Source organism: Sciurus vulgaris, assembly GCF_902686455.1.
Source record: "Sciurus vulgaris genome assembly, chromosome: 6".
NCBI lineage: Eukaryota > Metazoa > Chordata > Mammalia > Rodentia > Sciuridae > Sciurus > Sciurus vulgaris.
Window position 1 is genome coordinate 102269170 of NC_136466.1, and position 18080 is coordinate 102287249.

The 18080-nt window shown below is 34.7% G+C and overlaps 1 protein-coding gene across 4 annotated transcripts in view; it reads left to right on the forward strand.

Moving 5' to 3' along the window:
* HAPLN1 (hyaluronan and proteoglycan link protein 1) overlaps nt 1–18080 on the forward strand; it is an 81286-nt gene that overhangs the window by 55437 nt on the left and 7769 nt on the right. For 3 of the 4 annotated variants that reach the window (XM_079145641.1, XM_079145643.1, XM_079145642.1), the window contains one exon: nt 14203–14574. In XM_079145641.1, the coding sequence (XP_079001767.1) occupies nt 14203–14574 (372 nt within the window). The remainder of the gene's footprint in view (nt 1–14202; nt 14575–18080) is intronic. The other variant, XM_079145644.1, reaches the window with a different exon arrangement.

Below are 18080 nucleotides of genomic sequence, written 5' to 3' on the forward strand. Positions count from 1 at the left end.
ACTCTCTGGATATATAGTAGTGCATGGCATGCAGTGGGTGCTTAAAATATGCTTGTTGGCTGAACAAAGGAATGAATGGATGTTATGAGACACTCCCAAATCACAGCTGTCATAAGGATTTCTTCTATGCCTTGACAAATATTAGCAGCACATGACACATCCAGTAGGCTTAATGAATATCAACTAGATGACTGCTTTTATTCTGTATTGCTGGAGTAAACTAAATCATAATTCACAGGAGTTAAGTACTTCATGGGACTTGAGAATGTCTAGATCAGTTTCTCAGTGGATAAATGAGGAAATCAAGACCCAGAACTTGGACACTGACTTGTCTTAGTTTACATGGCAGGTGAAGAGCAGTATCTCTTGGCTAATCCCCTCATTTTCTTTAAATTTGTGCTCTTTTCTTACTTTTTTAATGAAGCTGCACTGACTAGTACAGTCTGTTTCCTCTTGGATCCCCAATCTCTCTCATCTTTTTTTTTCCCTTTTTCTCTGTAGTATTGGTTACATACTATTTTTATTTAAGTGGTATCTGTCAAAGATATGCACTAATTCCACCAGGGCAGGGATCCTTTTCTGGTATATCCAGTCACTGAAACCAGTACCTGCCACATACTAAATGATCAGTATGCATGTTGAATAAATCCCATTATTTTATCATAATCAAGTTCTAATTCAGTCATTCAAAACCTCAGGGCAACCTTTTCAATTTGTGAAATGAGACGCAGCTAATGAGCATGAGGATTATGAGTTTGAGTAGCAAATCTTGCTTGGTCATATATGTCACTCCCACACTGCATGCAGCATCTTCTAGTTCATGACAGTCCACCAAGTCACGATGCAGTAGCCCTCCTAGTGTGTATACAGAGCTTTGAAGAGTATTGGATTTCCATTTGGTCACAGCAATGCTATACTGTTTCTTATGTAATATCTGCAGAGATGGGATCTGGTGGTGCAGAATGGATCAATAATGTGGGATGAGTTTAATAATGTATGTTCTTGAACTGCCTCCAGAGCCAAAGTTTAATGGGAGAACTAGATAAGTGTTATTTGAGTTTAATTTTTTTTCTCTCCCTCCTAAACTCACTTTAAATCTCTAAGTTTATTACATAATATTAAACGAATTCACTTTTATCTTTTTAAGGTAGAGTATGTTATTTTCAGACATAAAGGCAAAATCTACAAAGAAAATGTCCACAAATATTTTCTAAATCACACTTAGATAAATATGTACACTGTTAATAATTTTATCTAAAAAGTAGTAGCTATAAAATATCATAGAATTTCATTTTGGAATTATAAAAATTGGCAACATCATCCATATAAGATGATTAGTAATTCTAAAATTTGTTTTCAATTTAAGTCAAAAATGATAAGAACTTATTACATTAAGCACAGGCTTGCCATTTGGTCAAACTAAGAACATCACTATATTAACATGGTAAATGAGCTCAAAAGAAAAAAAAATGTTTACATAAATATACATATGCATATAGAAAAATGCCCACATAATATGTAAATACATATATACTCAAAACAACTCATTTATTTAAAAAATGGATTAAGCATCTACTATGAAGAGACATTGGAATTTAATGATGGGCAAAATCCATGGCCTCTGGCTTCATCAAACTTATAGTGTTGTGAGAGAGATAGACATTATTATGATTATAGAACTATTGTCTATGAGACATAGACAATAGTCCAACATTGCTATGAATACAGAACTGCTAACTATAACAAATACATGTTTTCCTACAAACTATGCTACTGTCAATGTATATTTGCTAGCCCATATCTATTTGTCTTTGTCTTTGTGCATACTTTTGAAAAGATCTACTTGCTGTGGCACCTGTTCAATAGTGGCCTTATTTGTACAAAAACACTGGGCTGTGCTTTGTAGAAAGACAAACCTCTTCAGCAAGTTTACAGATGACACTATCTGGACAACAGATGTGACAAGAAATAATAAAGTAAGGGCAAAATAAAGGTAGAAATAAACAGAAAAGAGTAGTTACAAACAAAAAGATCTTACTATTTAGAACCTTGAACCCATACTTATGAAGTTTTCATATTTAGAATGTCTTAACAATATTTCTAAGTTTGATATTAGATAATGTTGAATTCTATATTATTCTGTGAACTATATAATTTTATGTTTCCAGGCATAGAAGCCTATATTTAATATTCTTTTCAAGTAGCATCAAATTCATGCTCAAGAGCTATTGCTTTCTCTGTTTCATCCTGAGTAAGAAATTGGCAAACCATGAAAGAAGCCAATGATTATTTGGAAACACCTCCAAATAACCTGAAAAAACAAACAAACAAAAAACAAACAAACAAAACAACAACAACAACAACAAAACACTCAACAGTGAAGCCTTTCACTTTGGTTGCAGCTCTACAAGATTTGTTGTTAACTAATAGCTTCGTGACTTTATGTTAAAATAGTTTCAAAATGCTATTTCTCTTTTTTACCAGACAACAGAGAAAATGATTTCTATATTGATTTAGCTTTTCATTCACTAAGTATATTGGGAAATTACCATCTTATTAGAGTCATTAAAAACACAAGAATCTACCAAAACACTTGGAAAGTAAAATATTCAATCAATACTACTAGTATTTTGATTATCAAACTAGTAGTATCTAAGGAAATCTTTGTTATAAGAGCATTTTTATTTTAGAATGAAGACACAGAAATCTAATAGTGCTACAAAATTACCTTGATATTACTTTGCACATTTTTTATTACCACCATACAGTAGTAGAACATACGTGACCTCCAGAATGGTCATCAAGTAGTCAGTACAATGGTGGCCATTTTGTCCCTGGCTTAATTAAACATGTATGTTACTTGTCTTTGTTTAGTCAGTGACTTTGTTTAGTCAGTGACTCATCACTGAATGTATAAGTTCAGCTATTATGCCCTTGAGGATTGTTCTGTGAAGTGTGTTGAAGGAAGTAAATTAAAAAGAATTCACCCTACCTTTCCCAAACATGGTCACTCAAAAGCCACACAGACATTATAGATAAAGAGAACACACATGGAAAAAGGCCATGATCCATATTGTAAAATATGGAAACCTTAGGACAGGAAGCATTCTACTGCTGTCCAGTGTGCAAATTAGATGAAGAGGATGGAAAAAATGGAGAGATTGTCTTTCATTTGAAGAATGATTGAAAGAGTAAATGCACTGTTGAAAACATGTCCTAGAAGTGAGCCAATTTTTGCTTCTAGAGATTCTGTTTGTAATGGTGCTTGCTTTTTACCTCCTTGCTTGGCTTATACCTGGAAAAAGCAGTGGAAAGTATGTTTCTCTATTCACCTCTGAGTTAATGAATGGTAGAAAAATAGCAAGTGAAAGGATAGATGTATAAAGATATGTATATTTCCTTGTAAAATACAATATAGTACATAAACCTCTTTTCTTGTTATATGACTATATTTGTCTTTGGTTTCATGATTATGACTAGTAACATTGCTAACAAAAAAAATGAATGCTTTCACAAGTCTTCTTTCCTTTATTTCCTTTTTTTTTTTTGCATGTTTTCAGCATAGATAAATTTTAAAGTTTTCTCCCCCAGTATTATATGCATTATAAGCAATTACTTTTTACTTTCTTTTGAACATTGTTATAAATTATACTGACAGGTTTTTAATCTACAAGAACCTGCATATTATTATTTTTGTGACTCTGCTTATTTTGTCTCTTATTATGCAGTCATTAACAAAGAGTCTTAATTAGTTTAAAGTACTGCAAAGCTAATTAGATGGTTAATGCTTTATATAAATATTTCCATGTAAATAGAATATTTTGTTTTAAAAGATTCATAAAGTAAGTTTTTTATAGGGTACCCACAATATAGTCAAATTGAAATGTGCTCAAAAAACAAGCTCTTTTAACTCTTTTTCTTATGACAAATTATTTGCCACAATTAGTAAAACTGAATAAATAAATGAAAACAAACATCAATGTACCAAAGTGGTTTAAAGGAAAATGTGGTTTTGAGACAAAGCACCCAGGAGCATTGGGGTGAGCTCCATTAGGGAAGAGTCAGAGAAGGACTCACTAAGAGTGAAGATCAAGCTGCAACCTGACTATTGAGCCAGAAATGCTCACATCAAAAACCAGAGGCGGAGCATTCCAGGTAGAAAGAGTGAAAAACATGAATTCTCTGGAATGGTGTTTCAACCATTCCAGGTGTTTCAACCTGGAATGAAGCCTGGCAGTAAGAAACTTGGCTTAAGATGAGATTGGAAGAGTAAGCAGGAGTCAGACGATTGCATTTTATATGTGGTACAGAGTGCAAAGTTCAGATATTAGTATAAATGTATTGGAAAATGATTGGTAAGTTTGAGCAAGGGAGTGACGTAATATGATTTTAAATTATAAAAGACCATGCAAGTAACAGATTACAGTGTATAAAGGTGAGGTGACTCTAGGAGGGTATCAATATACTTCAGAGGAGAAATCATGGTTGCATGAATTGGTTTGGTAACAGTGGAGATGGAGATGACGATTTTTTTTTTTTTAAATGGAGGTGGTGATGTCAGTACTTACTGATAGATTGGATGCAGAGATAAAGGGAATCAGATATGTCTTGAATACAGTGTCTAGATGTTTGGATTGAGCAAATGGATAGATACCAGAAACATAAACTAAATTAAAGGAGAACTAGGAGAAGTACAGGTTTGGGCAAGGAAGAAGGGACTTAACTGTTTGACCTCCAATAACTTACCAGAAGCTAGATGCTTATTACTTTTTTTTTTAACTAAGGAAAAAGTTCAATGCTAGAGCATTTTGAAATTATCAACACATGAATGATATCTGTAGGCTTGATGATACAGATATTCACTGATGCTGGGCAGTTTTTATATTAGAACTTACATTTTTAGCCTTTGTAGAAAATTCGAAGACCTCTATTCCCCTCACCACAGAATCAGTGGGGACTGGTTGTCTGCTGTCCCTATGGTACGGTGCATGTGCTCAGCAATGGATGCAGCCCTCTTCACCCTACTGCTAGGATCCATGGTGTCCCTTCATTCCCCCAACCCTTGCCCAGACTGAGCATTTGCGTTTGACTTGTCTCTTGTTTTGTTAGCACTCAACTTATTTAATAGCTGATCCATTATGGGATATAGATTGATGATTGCTTACTAAATAAAACAGCAAGTTTCCTCTTTATTCCTTTTGACTCAAATATTGACTCATTATTGATATTACCTTGATATCTTTCATATTAAGCCTTATCAGTACATAAAACAACTGTGCCCTCTGTGAATTCCTACTTGACCTTACATTTCACCACAGAGTGAGTGGAAGCAAGTGGGGTTGAGCTCCACCCCTTTACCACATGATGGGATATTTTCAATAATTAGTGTGTATGTGAATAATTGTGATAAAGAATGACTCATGATTAGATTTTAGTTTCTTTATAATCTTTGATAGAGACTCTATTATAGTCAGAATTCTGGAAAGCATGATTATCTAAAGGATATTTTATTCAACATGTTAGTGAAATATTCAAATTTTATTTTCTTTTGTGTTCTATAATCTTCCTATGATAACCTGATTTAGTTTTTCCCCCTCTGTCTAAGGTAATAAGAATTAAACACTGGTTATTTATGAATCTTTGGGAATATGGATAAATTTAAATTCTAAATTATTAACCAGAGAACACAACTCTAAGTTAACAAACATACTAAAGTCATCTCTTGTTCTTGGGTCAGTTATAGCAGTATTCATGGAAAAATAGTAATACACTGATATTGACATTTAGAGTCACTTACCATGTGTGATGCACCACAGAAAGTGTGTTGCCTGGGACATCTCATCTAGTCCTCACCACAACACTGCATAAACCTGGTTCTCTTCACTGAAGTTGAGAAAGGCTAAGTAGCCTGCCCCAGGCGTATGGTTGTTGGGAAGTAAAGCTGATATTCACGTGTGACAATCTAGTTTTTGTGCTCCAAACCCATACATAAACCAGACAGCCTCCACTTTAACCTTCACTCCCTTTTTTGGTACATTTTGAGTAAATCAATGGGTAAAAATGACTTACCTTTTATCCTGTTCAACTTATTTAACTATGTTACTGCAGAAACAAATCACTATGAAAAGAAAATTTGATCTTGGGCCTTACTAGAAACTTGTTCCACACACTACAACAGTGATTTTCAATAGGAGTAAGAACAGCAAGGTGAGGTGGTGGTTATAAATACATACATTCCACCCAAAGAAAGACTGAAAACACCTCCCTCCAGGAAATTGAGGAGGGGGAGAAATAAATTGAATTAAAGAAACAGAGGGAGACATAGCCATAGAGATGAGACAGAGAAATAGAGACTTTTTTCAAAAGACTTCTAATGTGTTTATTCTAAAATGTACTATGTCTACCCTGTTAAAAACCACTGCAGTGGGAAAATCTTCAAGAGCTGACAAGATGTAAATTTCTAGGAACAAATACTTTCTAGGAACTGTCCTCTGAAGGGCACAGTAATGAAGGAAATGTAAAAGATAGGAGCTGTTTCATTTACTGGACCCACTTTGGACATTCAGTAGATATTTTTTAGTAAGTATGAAAATTGTTTGGCACTCACTGCTGGCCAGGTACTTGGGTATGTTCTCAGTGTGTATTTTCTCATTGAACCCTCAGGAGAACCCTGGAGAGAAGATGCCTTTATTTCATTTTAGTGATGAGGAAACTGAGGCACAGAAGGGCTAAGTGACAACATAAGAGGCATAGTCCACATATTTAACTAATACCCTGTAACTGCTGCCATAAGCAGTAGAATAACAATCAGTGTGGAAGAACTCTGTCAGCAAAATACAGCTAAACTCCCTCTGCACACTTTACTTCTTCCTGGTATAAAAAGATGTACTAAAGGGAATTATGAAGAGATAGGATATTTTTCAGGACATTAACAGAGTTTTAGGTGGATGTATCAGACCTACAATTTTTACACTGTGTTCAATTGAACCCCTAGAGCTCATTGGGGTCTCTTGATTCCCATTTGAAGTGGAGAGGCCCGATTTTATCAGCCTTATATGACAAAGTTTTGCCTAAGATGCCCTTTGAAGGGAAAAAAAAAATTCCACTGTTCCTTAAATATTTTTTTTTCTTTAAATATTGCTGTAAATAAGCCTTGGGGCTCCAAATAGTGAAGTCATGTGTCTTTATTTTTATTATTGACAATGACAAAACATAATACAGTATATGATCATCATCACCCAAAAGAATTCTGCATTTAGGTGGTGGGCAGTTTCCCATCACAGAATCAATTTATCCAGAAGGCGAGGGAGGAAGATGAATTTGAGTGATACCTACGAGAATGCTCCATAGCACATTACATCAGATAACACAGGTCTCCACAGGAAGAACACATCCCACTTGAGGTGATTGTAAAAATACGATTCTAGGCAATTTATTTTAGCTGAAGATTGACAGGAAAGAGTAGGGAACAAAGAGGTTACAGTGTTAAGAGAGATTAGAGGGGCTGTACAGAGGTGCCCCTGGAAAGAGGAGGGGTGAAATGACTGGAAGGAGTATTATCAAGGAGCCTGGAGTCTGGGGTGAGATCAAAAGGCAGTGTCACAGATGGTGAAAAATAGCAGCAATGACTGTACATCACTGAGAAATCTTCATTTATTCTGTTTCAGCATTGGGTTTTTTCTTTATGTCTCAAAGCTTGATCACAGTCTGCCTCCTTTGCAATATACTTTAAGGAATAGGGAAAGTGTTTAAAGATATCATTTTTATTAACAGAGTGATAAACCTGCAAAAACACAGTCCTTTCATTAAAACAATACACTGTAGTCATGGCTGCTAGCTTCCTGTGTATCTCTCTAGCGATAATCTAAAAAGGGCTTTTGGTTTAATTATTCAAATTTTGTAAATTTAATAAACTTCTTCAATTTTTAAAATTTATTTAGTCTGTGCATACACAATACATTCACATGATCCAAGATTATAAAAATATGGAAATATACACAGTAAAAATCTCCCATACATTCCTCTATCCATACTTCCACCTCACCTTCCCACAGGTTACCAAGACTGATAGTTTCTGATGAATACTTTCAAGTGTAATTTATGCAAGACCACATATAATCTTTTGGATTTACACAAATGGTAAGAAACATACATATACTTGTGTGTCTACAGACCAAATTTGAACTCCAGATGAAAGCAAAAGTAGGCCAAAGACAAAATCAAGATTTCAATCTCTTATCAAGTAGATGAGGGCACAGGACAAGAATGAGATCAGATCATTTCTCTACTGCCCTCTTCTAGAGAAGAGGCTCAAAATTCTTTGCATTCAAGAATTAGCTGGGGAAGGAAGTTAATGCTTTGTCTCTCACAAATTACAAGCACTCTGAAAGGACAGCAAAGGCTGGATGGAGGTGGGGAGAGGCAACAGGGAGGAGAGACAGGGCACATGTAAAGGTTTCTGATATCAGCCAGCACAGATGGGTACTTCTGACTCCAGAAGAGCAGTCTCAGGAACAATTAGATTCATTCTAAAGGAAACAAAAATAATTATAAAGAGTTAAAGGTTAATGAGTAAGGCACTCTTCAATTTTTCCTAAATTATGTATCCTATGCAAATATAATATCTAAATTATAATGAGAGATAAAATGTTTAGGTATTCTATTTAAGTATTAACATGCTTAACTATTTTTATGAACTCTATTCATTGTAGAGCTAAAATGTGGTCCATAGCAAGCTCAAAAATCCATGTCTGCCACTATAACTCAATATGCACTCTATGCAGCACTAATACATATCATTCACAGACTGCATGCCAGGCACTATAGTGAAGATGGAAAATGTAAACTGGATAGGTAGATCATTTTCAATAGATTATGGTAAGTGCAGTGATAAGGATTCAAGTCCATTCTTGTTCATTCTTTAGCCTGCTTTGGCTACCCTAAGGAAGATAACAGCTTCCAAAGTGTTGGTCTCACATGCCCAAACTTAAGGAAGTGATAACAAATGTCACAAAAATAAGGAAGTATTTTTAAAACCTTGTGCAAGTTTTTTTCAAATGACTCATCACAGAGCTTACAATTGAATTAATGAGTTTGTAATGTCAAGAGAGAAATTAGCATAGATTGGGGGTAAGAAAAAGCTTTAGAAAGAAATAGTGGTGATGATCATACCACATGGTTAAAGTAATTAATGGCACTGAATTGCATACCAAGTATGGTTAAAGCGGTGCACATTTATGTGTGTGTGTGTACACATACATACACATACACAAAACATAAAAAAATGTTAAATGATGCAGTCAAGGTTTTTTTTCGGGTTTTGTTTGTTTGTTTGTTTTTGGAGGGATATATTTTAATGTCTGGTATTTAGCATTTTATTTAGCCAGTTTCAATAAGTCCCCAGGTTTTTTCTTTTTAAACTGGCCTAAGAAATCCGAAAGTCTGAAGTCTACTTCATTTATACACCAGTGGTCAAAGTAACCGACATCAAGACTCATTATCTTGCACAATCCATAATTCATTTCAAAAAGACAAACTTTGATCCTCAGCACATTCTCCTTTTCTGTCACCCTAATTTCTTTGTGTATGAACTGCCAATACAAATTTTACTTTTAATAGAACCAAGAACTACAGGTAATGGCTTAATAGCATTTTGTTAATATTATTTTCTGCAATTGCTTTTGTCCTATTGTTTAAAGGGCTTCATTTCAATTATAAAGTACAGTGATCAGTAGTTTGGTCACACCATTGCTTTCATCATTTGGTGAAACTGAATGATATCTTCCAGATTTCACAGCAGAATTTGTAAAATAATAAGGCCCCAGTTCAGTGAGTCCCCATCAGTGTTCTCACCATGCCCTGCTGTTTCCCCTGGAGACAACTCTGGGCTTTGAAGGGCATCAAATCTTTCAAGTCCCTGTCATTGACCCTCACTAATAAAAGCAGGGAATTTTATACTTAGGAGTTGCACTAAAAAATCCAGTACCCATTGGACATCTTTAATTTCCCCAATTAGCCTTATGTTTTGAATATATAGCCTTGCTCAAAGGCACAATCACCAAAGTCTTTAGCCCAATGCTTAAGTGTGTTTTAACACTGAAAGACAAAGGGAAAACAGCTGTGCCACTTAGTTTTATTTACTCTTTCCTTTAAAAAAAAAAAAAATACGCATCCTAATGATCAGGGTTTATTTTTATATTTTGCATTTTAATTGCTATCGACTGCCCTGTTGACCAAACAGTTTTGATTTAAGCATGAATTTCAAACTGATCCGGGTTTTTAAATCCATCAGATCCAACACCTGCTCCAGGTAACACTGTGCAGTTTGTTGTCAACATTCTTGGTTCCCTTTTTTGCTGACTTCGTAGTTTCCCTCTCTCCTTCCCTGCTCTATTTGTTTCCCGGCAAATTCCTGGGATCACAGCCTGTGACATAAAATCTGATAACAGTAGTAAGTTCTCAGGATGTGGACTTCTCAGAGCTGAGCCGTGGTAGAATCCATGATAGAATCCAGAGAGCCCTTGACTCAGTGGCCAGTGCTCATTCTTCCACAACTTCCTGTTCTGAAACAGGCCACTCCCTCTAGCCCTTCTCAGGGCTGTATAATCTGTAGCCAGATCTTTTGAAAACAAGGAGATCAAAAACATTACTCTCAAGGTCATGTTGGGGATTTAGGTTAATATGCATCAATGGCTCATTGTCACTAACTGTGTTACAGAACATTCTTAGGGTTCTTTGAATCTCAGCCAGGAACATCTGGCATGTATTACCTCAGTTCTTCCCTGAAGAAATAAGAATGCTAGGATAGTATATATTCTGGCATACTTTCTAGAAAAATGATTTTGTGTAAAGTCACAGTGGATTTTGGTGTTTGACCAATGTTCCCTAGTACACCACATAAGCCATCCTCCACTCACACTGGAGTAGAAAAACAGTCTGGAGTATACTCTACTAAAATACTATGAAAAAATTCACAGTTAACCACAGAGGAAAAGCACTATAAGTCTCAGCCCCTGTACAAGAGTTTTGATCTTTACGCTAGCTCTTTAATTTGTAAAACATTCAGAACCTTGTATTCATTCTGGAATAGTTTATGATTATGCTAAACCACACAAATTTCCAAGTCTCCTATAAAACACAGGTGGCATTTTGTGTATTTGTTTTTCATTCTATATGGTTTAAAACTTTATACATAGGTAAATGGAAGGCTTATATATGCAAAATTATGCTCAGTGATGAGCAGTATTTTATTGCAGACATACAGAGTAAAAGCTGTGCAATAGGAACAGTTAGCAGATAGTATACACTTACTTTTGGTGAGGCATTGTTCTTAGTGCTTTATGTGGATTAGGTCCACTACATATGATAGGTATTACCAAATATAACTCACGAGGAAATTAGAGCTGAGCTTGCACTGCTAAAGACTGTAGCAAATTAAGGAAGTAAGGCTAACCTTACCTAAGGTCTATATCACACAAAAGCCATTGCTATTAACTACTACCCTATCGTATATCTCAGTGCATTTGGGGCTTGGTTTGGGGCTTGTGTGTGTGTGTGTCTCACTAAGTTGCTTAGGGCCTTGCTAAGTTGCTGAGACTGGCTTTGAATTTGCAATTCTCCTGCCTCGGCCTCCCAAACCACTGGGTGGTTTCAACTTTAAATTAAACAACTTGAAATAATCATGAAACTGAGACCTCTGAAAGCTGCATGTGCCCTATTTGAATTCATCCCAGGATGTGTAGGCCTACTTTCCTAGTGTCCCCTTGAGACACTGTAGGAAACCTATGACCATCAGGCATTACTGAGCAAACCAAGTCAACAGCACTTTTTTCTCTTCCCAGATAGAAGACTAAAGATATTTATATAGAAATTGTATGCAGTCATTGGGGATATTTTGTGTGTGTGTTGGGAAGTGGGGACTCTAGGAAAGATAGAATGAAAACAGATTTATATTTCATCTTTTGAGGTTCTCTTGCCCTAAATAAGGAGTTGTAGAATAAAATATAAAGGAAATGCCTAATCAGCTGGATTTATGATTCATTTTGACTAAATACTAAGTAAAGTCATTATTTTCTTGTTTCATTATTTATTGAAACTGAGAGCATTGATGGCTTGTAAAACTTTTTAGTTTTTGACGATTGGGGATCATTTGTAAATGAAATGGTATGCTCATTTTAAAATATCAATTCTGAGAGCTATATGATAAAAATAGCAAAGGAACATCTATTACTGGAGACATTTTATCTTAAATTCAGCATCCTATGTATAAATGCCACTAAATAACTGAAGTATTGAGATCTGTCTCAAGGCTAATGGTTATTTTTCCTGATGATTTGTACATCTTAAATGACTCATGGGCAAAGATTATTCAATACCTATCAACATTCAATACCTACTGCTGCAAGGGCTTCAAAGCTGCATTTCAGTTCTGAAAACTGTGTATGGACAAAATGTATGTGTCCTGGAGCCGTTATGTTGCTTTCTCATTTTGGAATCTTGCACGTCCTCAAGAGACCTTGTCAAGGTGAAAAGCACATTGTGCTAACCAGGGGAAACCCCAGAGAAAGCCAAGATCTGAAAATAACAGCTGGCTTTCTTAAAAAAAAAAAAAAAAAATGGCAGCCCTGCAGACTTGGCAGACTTGGAATATTGGGGTGCTTTTTGAAAGGCAATGAAATCCTTGGAGGAGGGAGAAGGAAGACAAAGGGGCAAGGAAAGGAAGAAGTGATAAGAAAACTATAAAATAAGACATAGTAGAAAGGGAAAAGAAGTAGTAGAAGAACATTTAAAGAGAGTAAAGCACCAGATAATTTTTTGGCTAATCAAAAAACAAGTATAACTGTGGGTACACTTTTAACGTTCAAATTTTGAAGACTATATTTCAAAATCTGTAGTTTGTTAACAGTATTCATTAAAAGTACCTTTGTGAGGTCTATCTTTTGAGTGGAAATGAAATATAAACACATTATCTGAAATGCTCCAGAATAGCAATCACAGGTACATGTTTAAATAGAAGCCATAAGTTTGAGGATATTTTAATTCTTTGACCAGAGCCATACAATAAAAGTGAATCATACTGCTTTGTATTTTTCCTATAAATATAATACAGACTTACTCTAGTAGAATGCACGGGTTGGATTACCTGACCTTCTGACCTTGGAATTTTGGGGTTTATATTAATGAAATAATCTTGGAATTCTGTCACTTCTCTTGAACCTGTTTCTTTATTTCTGAAATTTAAATGAAGAAAAATGGAACCAGAAATATAAATAGATTTTATTATGAAATCATCAAACTTCAAATGACAATGGAGTCTTGAATTCAATATTTTTTAATAATTGTAATGTACATCTTCCCCTTTTTCAGTGATTTAAAGGAAATGATTACCTTATAGATACTTTCTAAATTTTACAGGTACCTTTCTATAATGGTTCAAAAGAGATTACATTCATTTGCTGGTAAATGAATAGAACTGGAGAACATCATGCTAAGTGAAATGAACCAGACTCAAAAATTCAGGGGACAAATATTTTCTTTCCTAATGTGTAACCCAGAGAAAAACAAGGACCAAAAGGGGTTGGGGGACTTCATGAAAATAGAAGGGAGAAGGGTAGAGTAGAGGAGATTGAGGGGGAGAGAGGAAGAATGGGAAAGGGAAGCAACTGCAGAATGAAATTGATTTAATTATGCTACGTGCATGTATAAACACATCAAAATGAGGTCCACTTTTATGTATAACCATTTTGTACCAAATTAGAAAACAATAAATAGAAGGAAAACCGCAAGAGTGCAAGAAGGGGACCAGAGAGGAGGGGATGAAAAGGGAAATGGAGAAAATTATGTTGTATGCATTTATGAATAAGTCAGAATGAACTGTACTTTTATGTATAACTATAATGTACTAATAAAAACCTTTAAAAGATTATATAGAGAAGATAATCATCAAAGCTATTTTTGTCAGATATCCTGTGTATGTAACATATTTCATTATAAAAAACAAGTGAGAAAACACATGTAATGATTATTTTCTCTTTCTTTCTTTCTTTCTTTCTTTCTTTCTTTCTTTCTTTCTTTCTTTCTTTCTTCCTTCCTTCCTTCCTTCCTTCCTTCCTTCCTTCCTTCCTTCCTTCCTTCCTTCTTTCCTTCCTTCCTTCCTTCCTTCCTTCCTTTTCTTTTCTTTTCTTTCTTCTTTTTTAACTATAGCAGAAAATGGCCCCCGTCTACTTGTGGAAGCAGAACAAGCCAAGGTGTTCTCACACAGAGGTGGCAACGTTACACTGCCATGTAAATTTTATCGAGACCCTACAGCATTTGGCTCAGGAATCCACAAAATCCGAATTAAGTGGACCAAGCTAACTTCAGATTACCTCAAGGAAGTGGATGTTTTTGTTTCCATGGGATATCACAAGAAAACCTATGGAGGCTACCAGGGTAGAGTGTTTCTGAAAGGAGGCAGTGACAATGATGCTTCTCTGGTAATCACACACCTCACCCTGGAGGATTATGGGAGGTACAAGTGTGAGGTGATTGAAGGGTTAGAAGACGATACTGCTGTGGTAGCCCTAGACTTACAAGGTAGGTATCCACAAAGCATGTTGAACTTAGAAATAGTAATCACTACTCTGTTTTCATTAGGACTAATGTGTACTGGTTACCATAGTAATAATGTGAGAAACCAAAAGTGCGCACCCAGAATGTTTTTCTATTCTTCTCTATTTTGCAGTCCACCTACGATTTCAGCTTTCATATTTGAAATGCACACACAATGCTTATGTACACAATTGAAGCTATTTGCATCTAGGAGAAACACAGTGGAAACTGAATTAATAATTTTTGGAAATTGCCTTATGCTATTCAAAATTTAAAACCCATTATATGGTTATTGAGAAACTCAAATTGGATTCTTTTTTTATTATGTTTCTAAAATTATCTCACTTTCAAAATAATGGCAATTTTTATAAAGGACATCCACACTAAAATACGTGTACTTATATTCTCTACAATGACTCCAAAAACTTAATTTAACATAAAAGTAACCTCTGAGTCATTTAAATATTCTTATAAAGAAGTAATTTTTTTTAATGGCTCAGAGTTAATACCCACTGATTAAGCCATTTTGGAGAGAAATTCTGTTTCCTGAACATGTAATACATTTGGTAGATTCAAAAGCTAATATGCTTGCTGAACTATATAGATGAAAATTGTCTTTCCCCTCCTTGCCTCCTTTCTGTACAATATTGATCCTCTAGGGAAAATTCATTCATTTGTTTTTTTATGTTATCTCAAGCCATCTTCTTTTTCTTGAATTTCAGCAGTATTTTACATTAAGGAATAAATTTTGGCTGCATTGATAGAATAATTTCCTTCTGTAAAATTATAAATAACATGTTTGTTAGAATCTCCTTTCAGCTCCTACAACAAATCTGTGGCTTTTGAAATATTACCTATATGGTCTACAAGCATATCAGTGAAGATTTGTCCTTCTGAATCCCATAAGTCCTCAGAATTCCACAAAATTCCATCACGTGTTAGGAGACTTATTAGCTTTATATGTCTAGTAATTGCATGATGCTGTAAAGAGCAATTCTGTGAATTTCCCTGGTCTTTTCTTTGTTTGAGTCTTGGTTCCTGATTACATGTGACCTTGTACTTCCAGGTTTTGTTTTGGTGCCAGGGATGGAAACCACAGGTACTTAACCATGGAGCCACATCCCCAAACCTTTTGAAAAAATTATTATTATTATTATTATTATTATTATTATTTTGAGACAGAGTCATGCTGAGTTGCTTAGGGCCTTGTTAAGTTGCTAAAGTTGACTTTGAACTTGGGATCCTCCGCCTCAGACTCCTAAACCACTAGGATTACAGGCATGTGCCCTGTGCCCAGCTGTACTTTCAGTTTTTATTGGTTTACACTAATATCCATGAGCATTGACATTATTCAGGAGAGAAGAAGTAGTTGTCTTAGAAAAGACAGTTACTTAATATTTAGACCTGATTTTCTTTATCAGAGGGACCTTAACAGGTTAATAAATGATAACCACAATGTTAGTCTTTTTTGCTTTCAACCTCTTATACATATAATTTGTTGCACCTTGATTATCTGTCCCATACTATGTGGAGACTGACCTCAGATTATTGATCAAAATTCTACAAATTTTATTCTTATGGATTTTGTCTTATTCTTGTGGCTATCATTATACTTTGTTTTCACTTGTAGATGAACACAATATCTTTTTTAAATTTTATTTTTATGTGGTGCTGTGGATTGAACCCAGTGTCTCAGACATGTTAGACAAGCACTCTACCACTGAGCTATAACCCTAGCCCTCATTGTATTTTTTGTTATTTCACTTGAAGTACAAATCCTTATAGAATACAGAATTTTGATAGGATAAAGTCTTCTGATCACTACCAGTTAACCACATTGCTACAAACAGCATGCCACAAAGAATAAGCTTTATAAAGATATTATAAGAGGAATCACTAGGGATCCAGTAGTAATAGGGGCTACAGAATTTATTTCAGCAGTCAACAAATACAGCGAACAGCTGAACAGCATTAAAAACAAGAAGTTTGCCCTTCTAATCTTCCATTGTATAAATATTATTTTTTGTCTATTTGTTCTTTCTAGATATACATGACAGTAGAGTGTATTTTGACATGTTATACATAGAATAAGTATAACTTGTTCCAATTAGTATCTCATTATTGTGGTTATATATGATGTAGAGTTACATTGGTTATGTATTCCTATATAAGCATAGGAAAGATAAGTCTGATTCATTCTACTGTCTTTTCTATTCCCATCCCCCTTCCATGGGGGAAGATTAGAAGTCCACTGTATTAATATTCTATTAGTGAAAATGTGACTAGACACATAAACATATAGTCGGAGAACATTCAAAAACAGAAAAATAATTTCAGATATGTGCATAGCACTTCTGGGTACTATAAGAGGCACTAAGGGGTGTAAAATTATTTATACTACATGATCTCTGCCCTTTTTATTACCAGAAGTATTTTCTTTATGGTGTTATTGAAAATAACTTCTATGTATATCAGGACAAGAAAACCCTTCATATGCCTAACAAATTTTTATTTACCAACAAATAGGATGAATCGAGCTGTGTGATTATGAATCTTAAAGACTGTATCCTCAAAATGTACTTCAACCGACTAAGTTATTCATATCATTTACTATAATTGTTTTCCATGTGGTGTGTTATCCTCTTAATCACATTTGCAGTGATACATACAGCCTTTCACATAAAAGAAAAGAGCTTTGATTATATTCTGACATAAGAACAAAGGATAAATGAGCCAGATATGTTTTGGAAAAAAGTTCTAAACCCTTATTTCCTACCTGTGAAGGTTTAACATTTCTTATTTTTATAACACTTCAGGAAAGCAACCATGAACTCCATAATTCAGCTGTAGGAATTACACGTTTTTCCAGATACAAGAAGAATTCTGAATTAAGACGATCGAAATCTTAACCACTTGAAAGTAAAATCAAGTAAATATGCAGAATATACATTTAAAAACTTAGGCTGCTTACGGCACAGAAACTGACTGTGATTTACTTGGAACATGTTTTTTTCCAGCATCATCAAACATTAATTAAAATTTGTTAAGTAAAGTTTGTGGATACAATAGTAAGTTTACACTTTATGCTATTGTTGAAAAACACTAAAATTTTAATATTAGGCTTCACTTTTACTTTAGGAAATGATTTATGAAACCATGTGAAATTTGAAAGCTACTCATATAAAAATGTATTACACAGGATTTGGAACTTAATCCTATTTCAGAAATATAAAATAGGAGAAATTACTAAAGAAAAATTTCCCATAATTTCTATAAGAATCCACCAGAGTACACTACAGCAAATTTAAACCTGAAGAGTTTTCCAGTTCTTTAATATTACTATAAATTAAAATGTCCCATTTTCCCACTGCTTCCATCTTTAGCCATTTGGGAAAAGGAAGGCAACTCAAATTATTTATTTCTTAGGGGTGAGATACTTGGAGATTTTTGTCATTTGAACTCTAGCTTCCAAAGGCATCATTACTGGATAA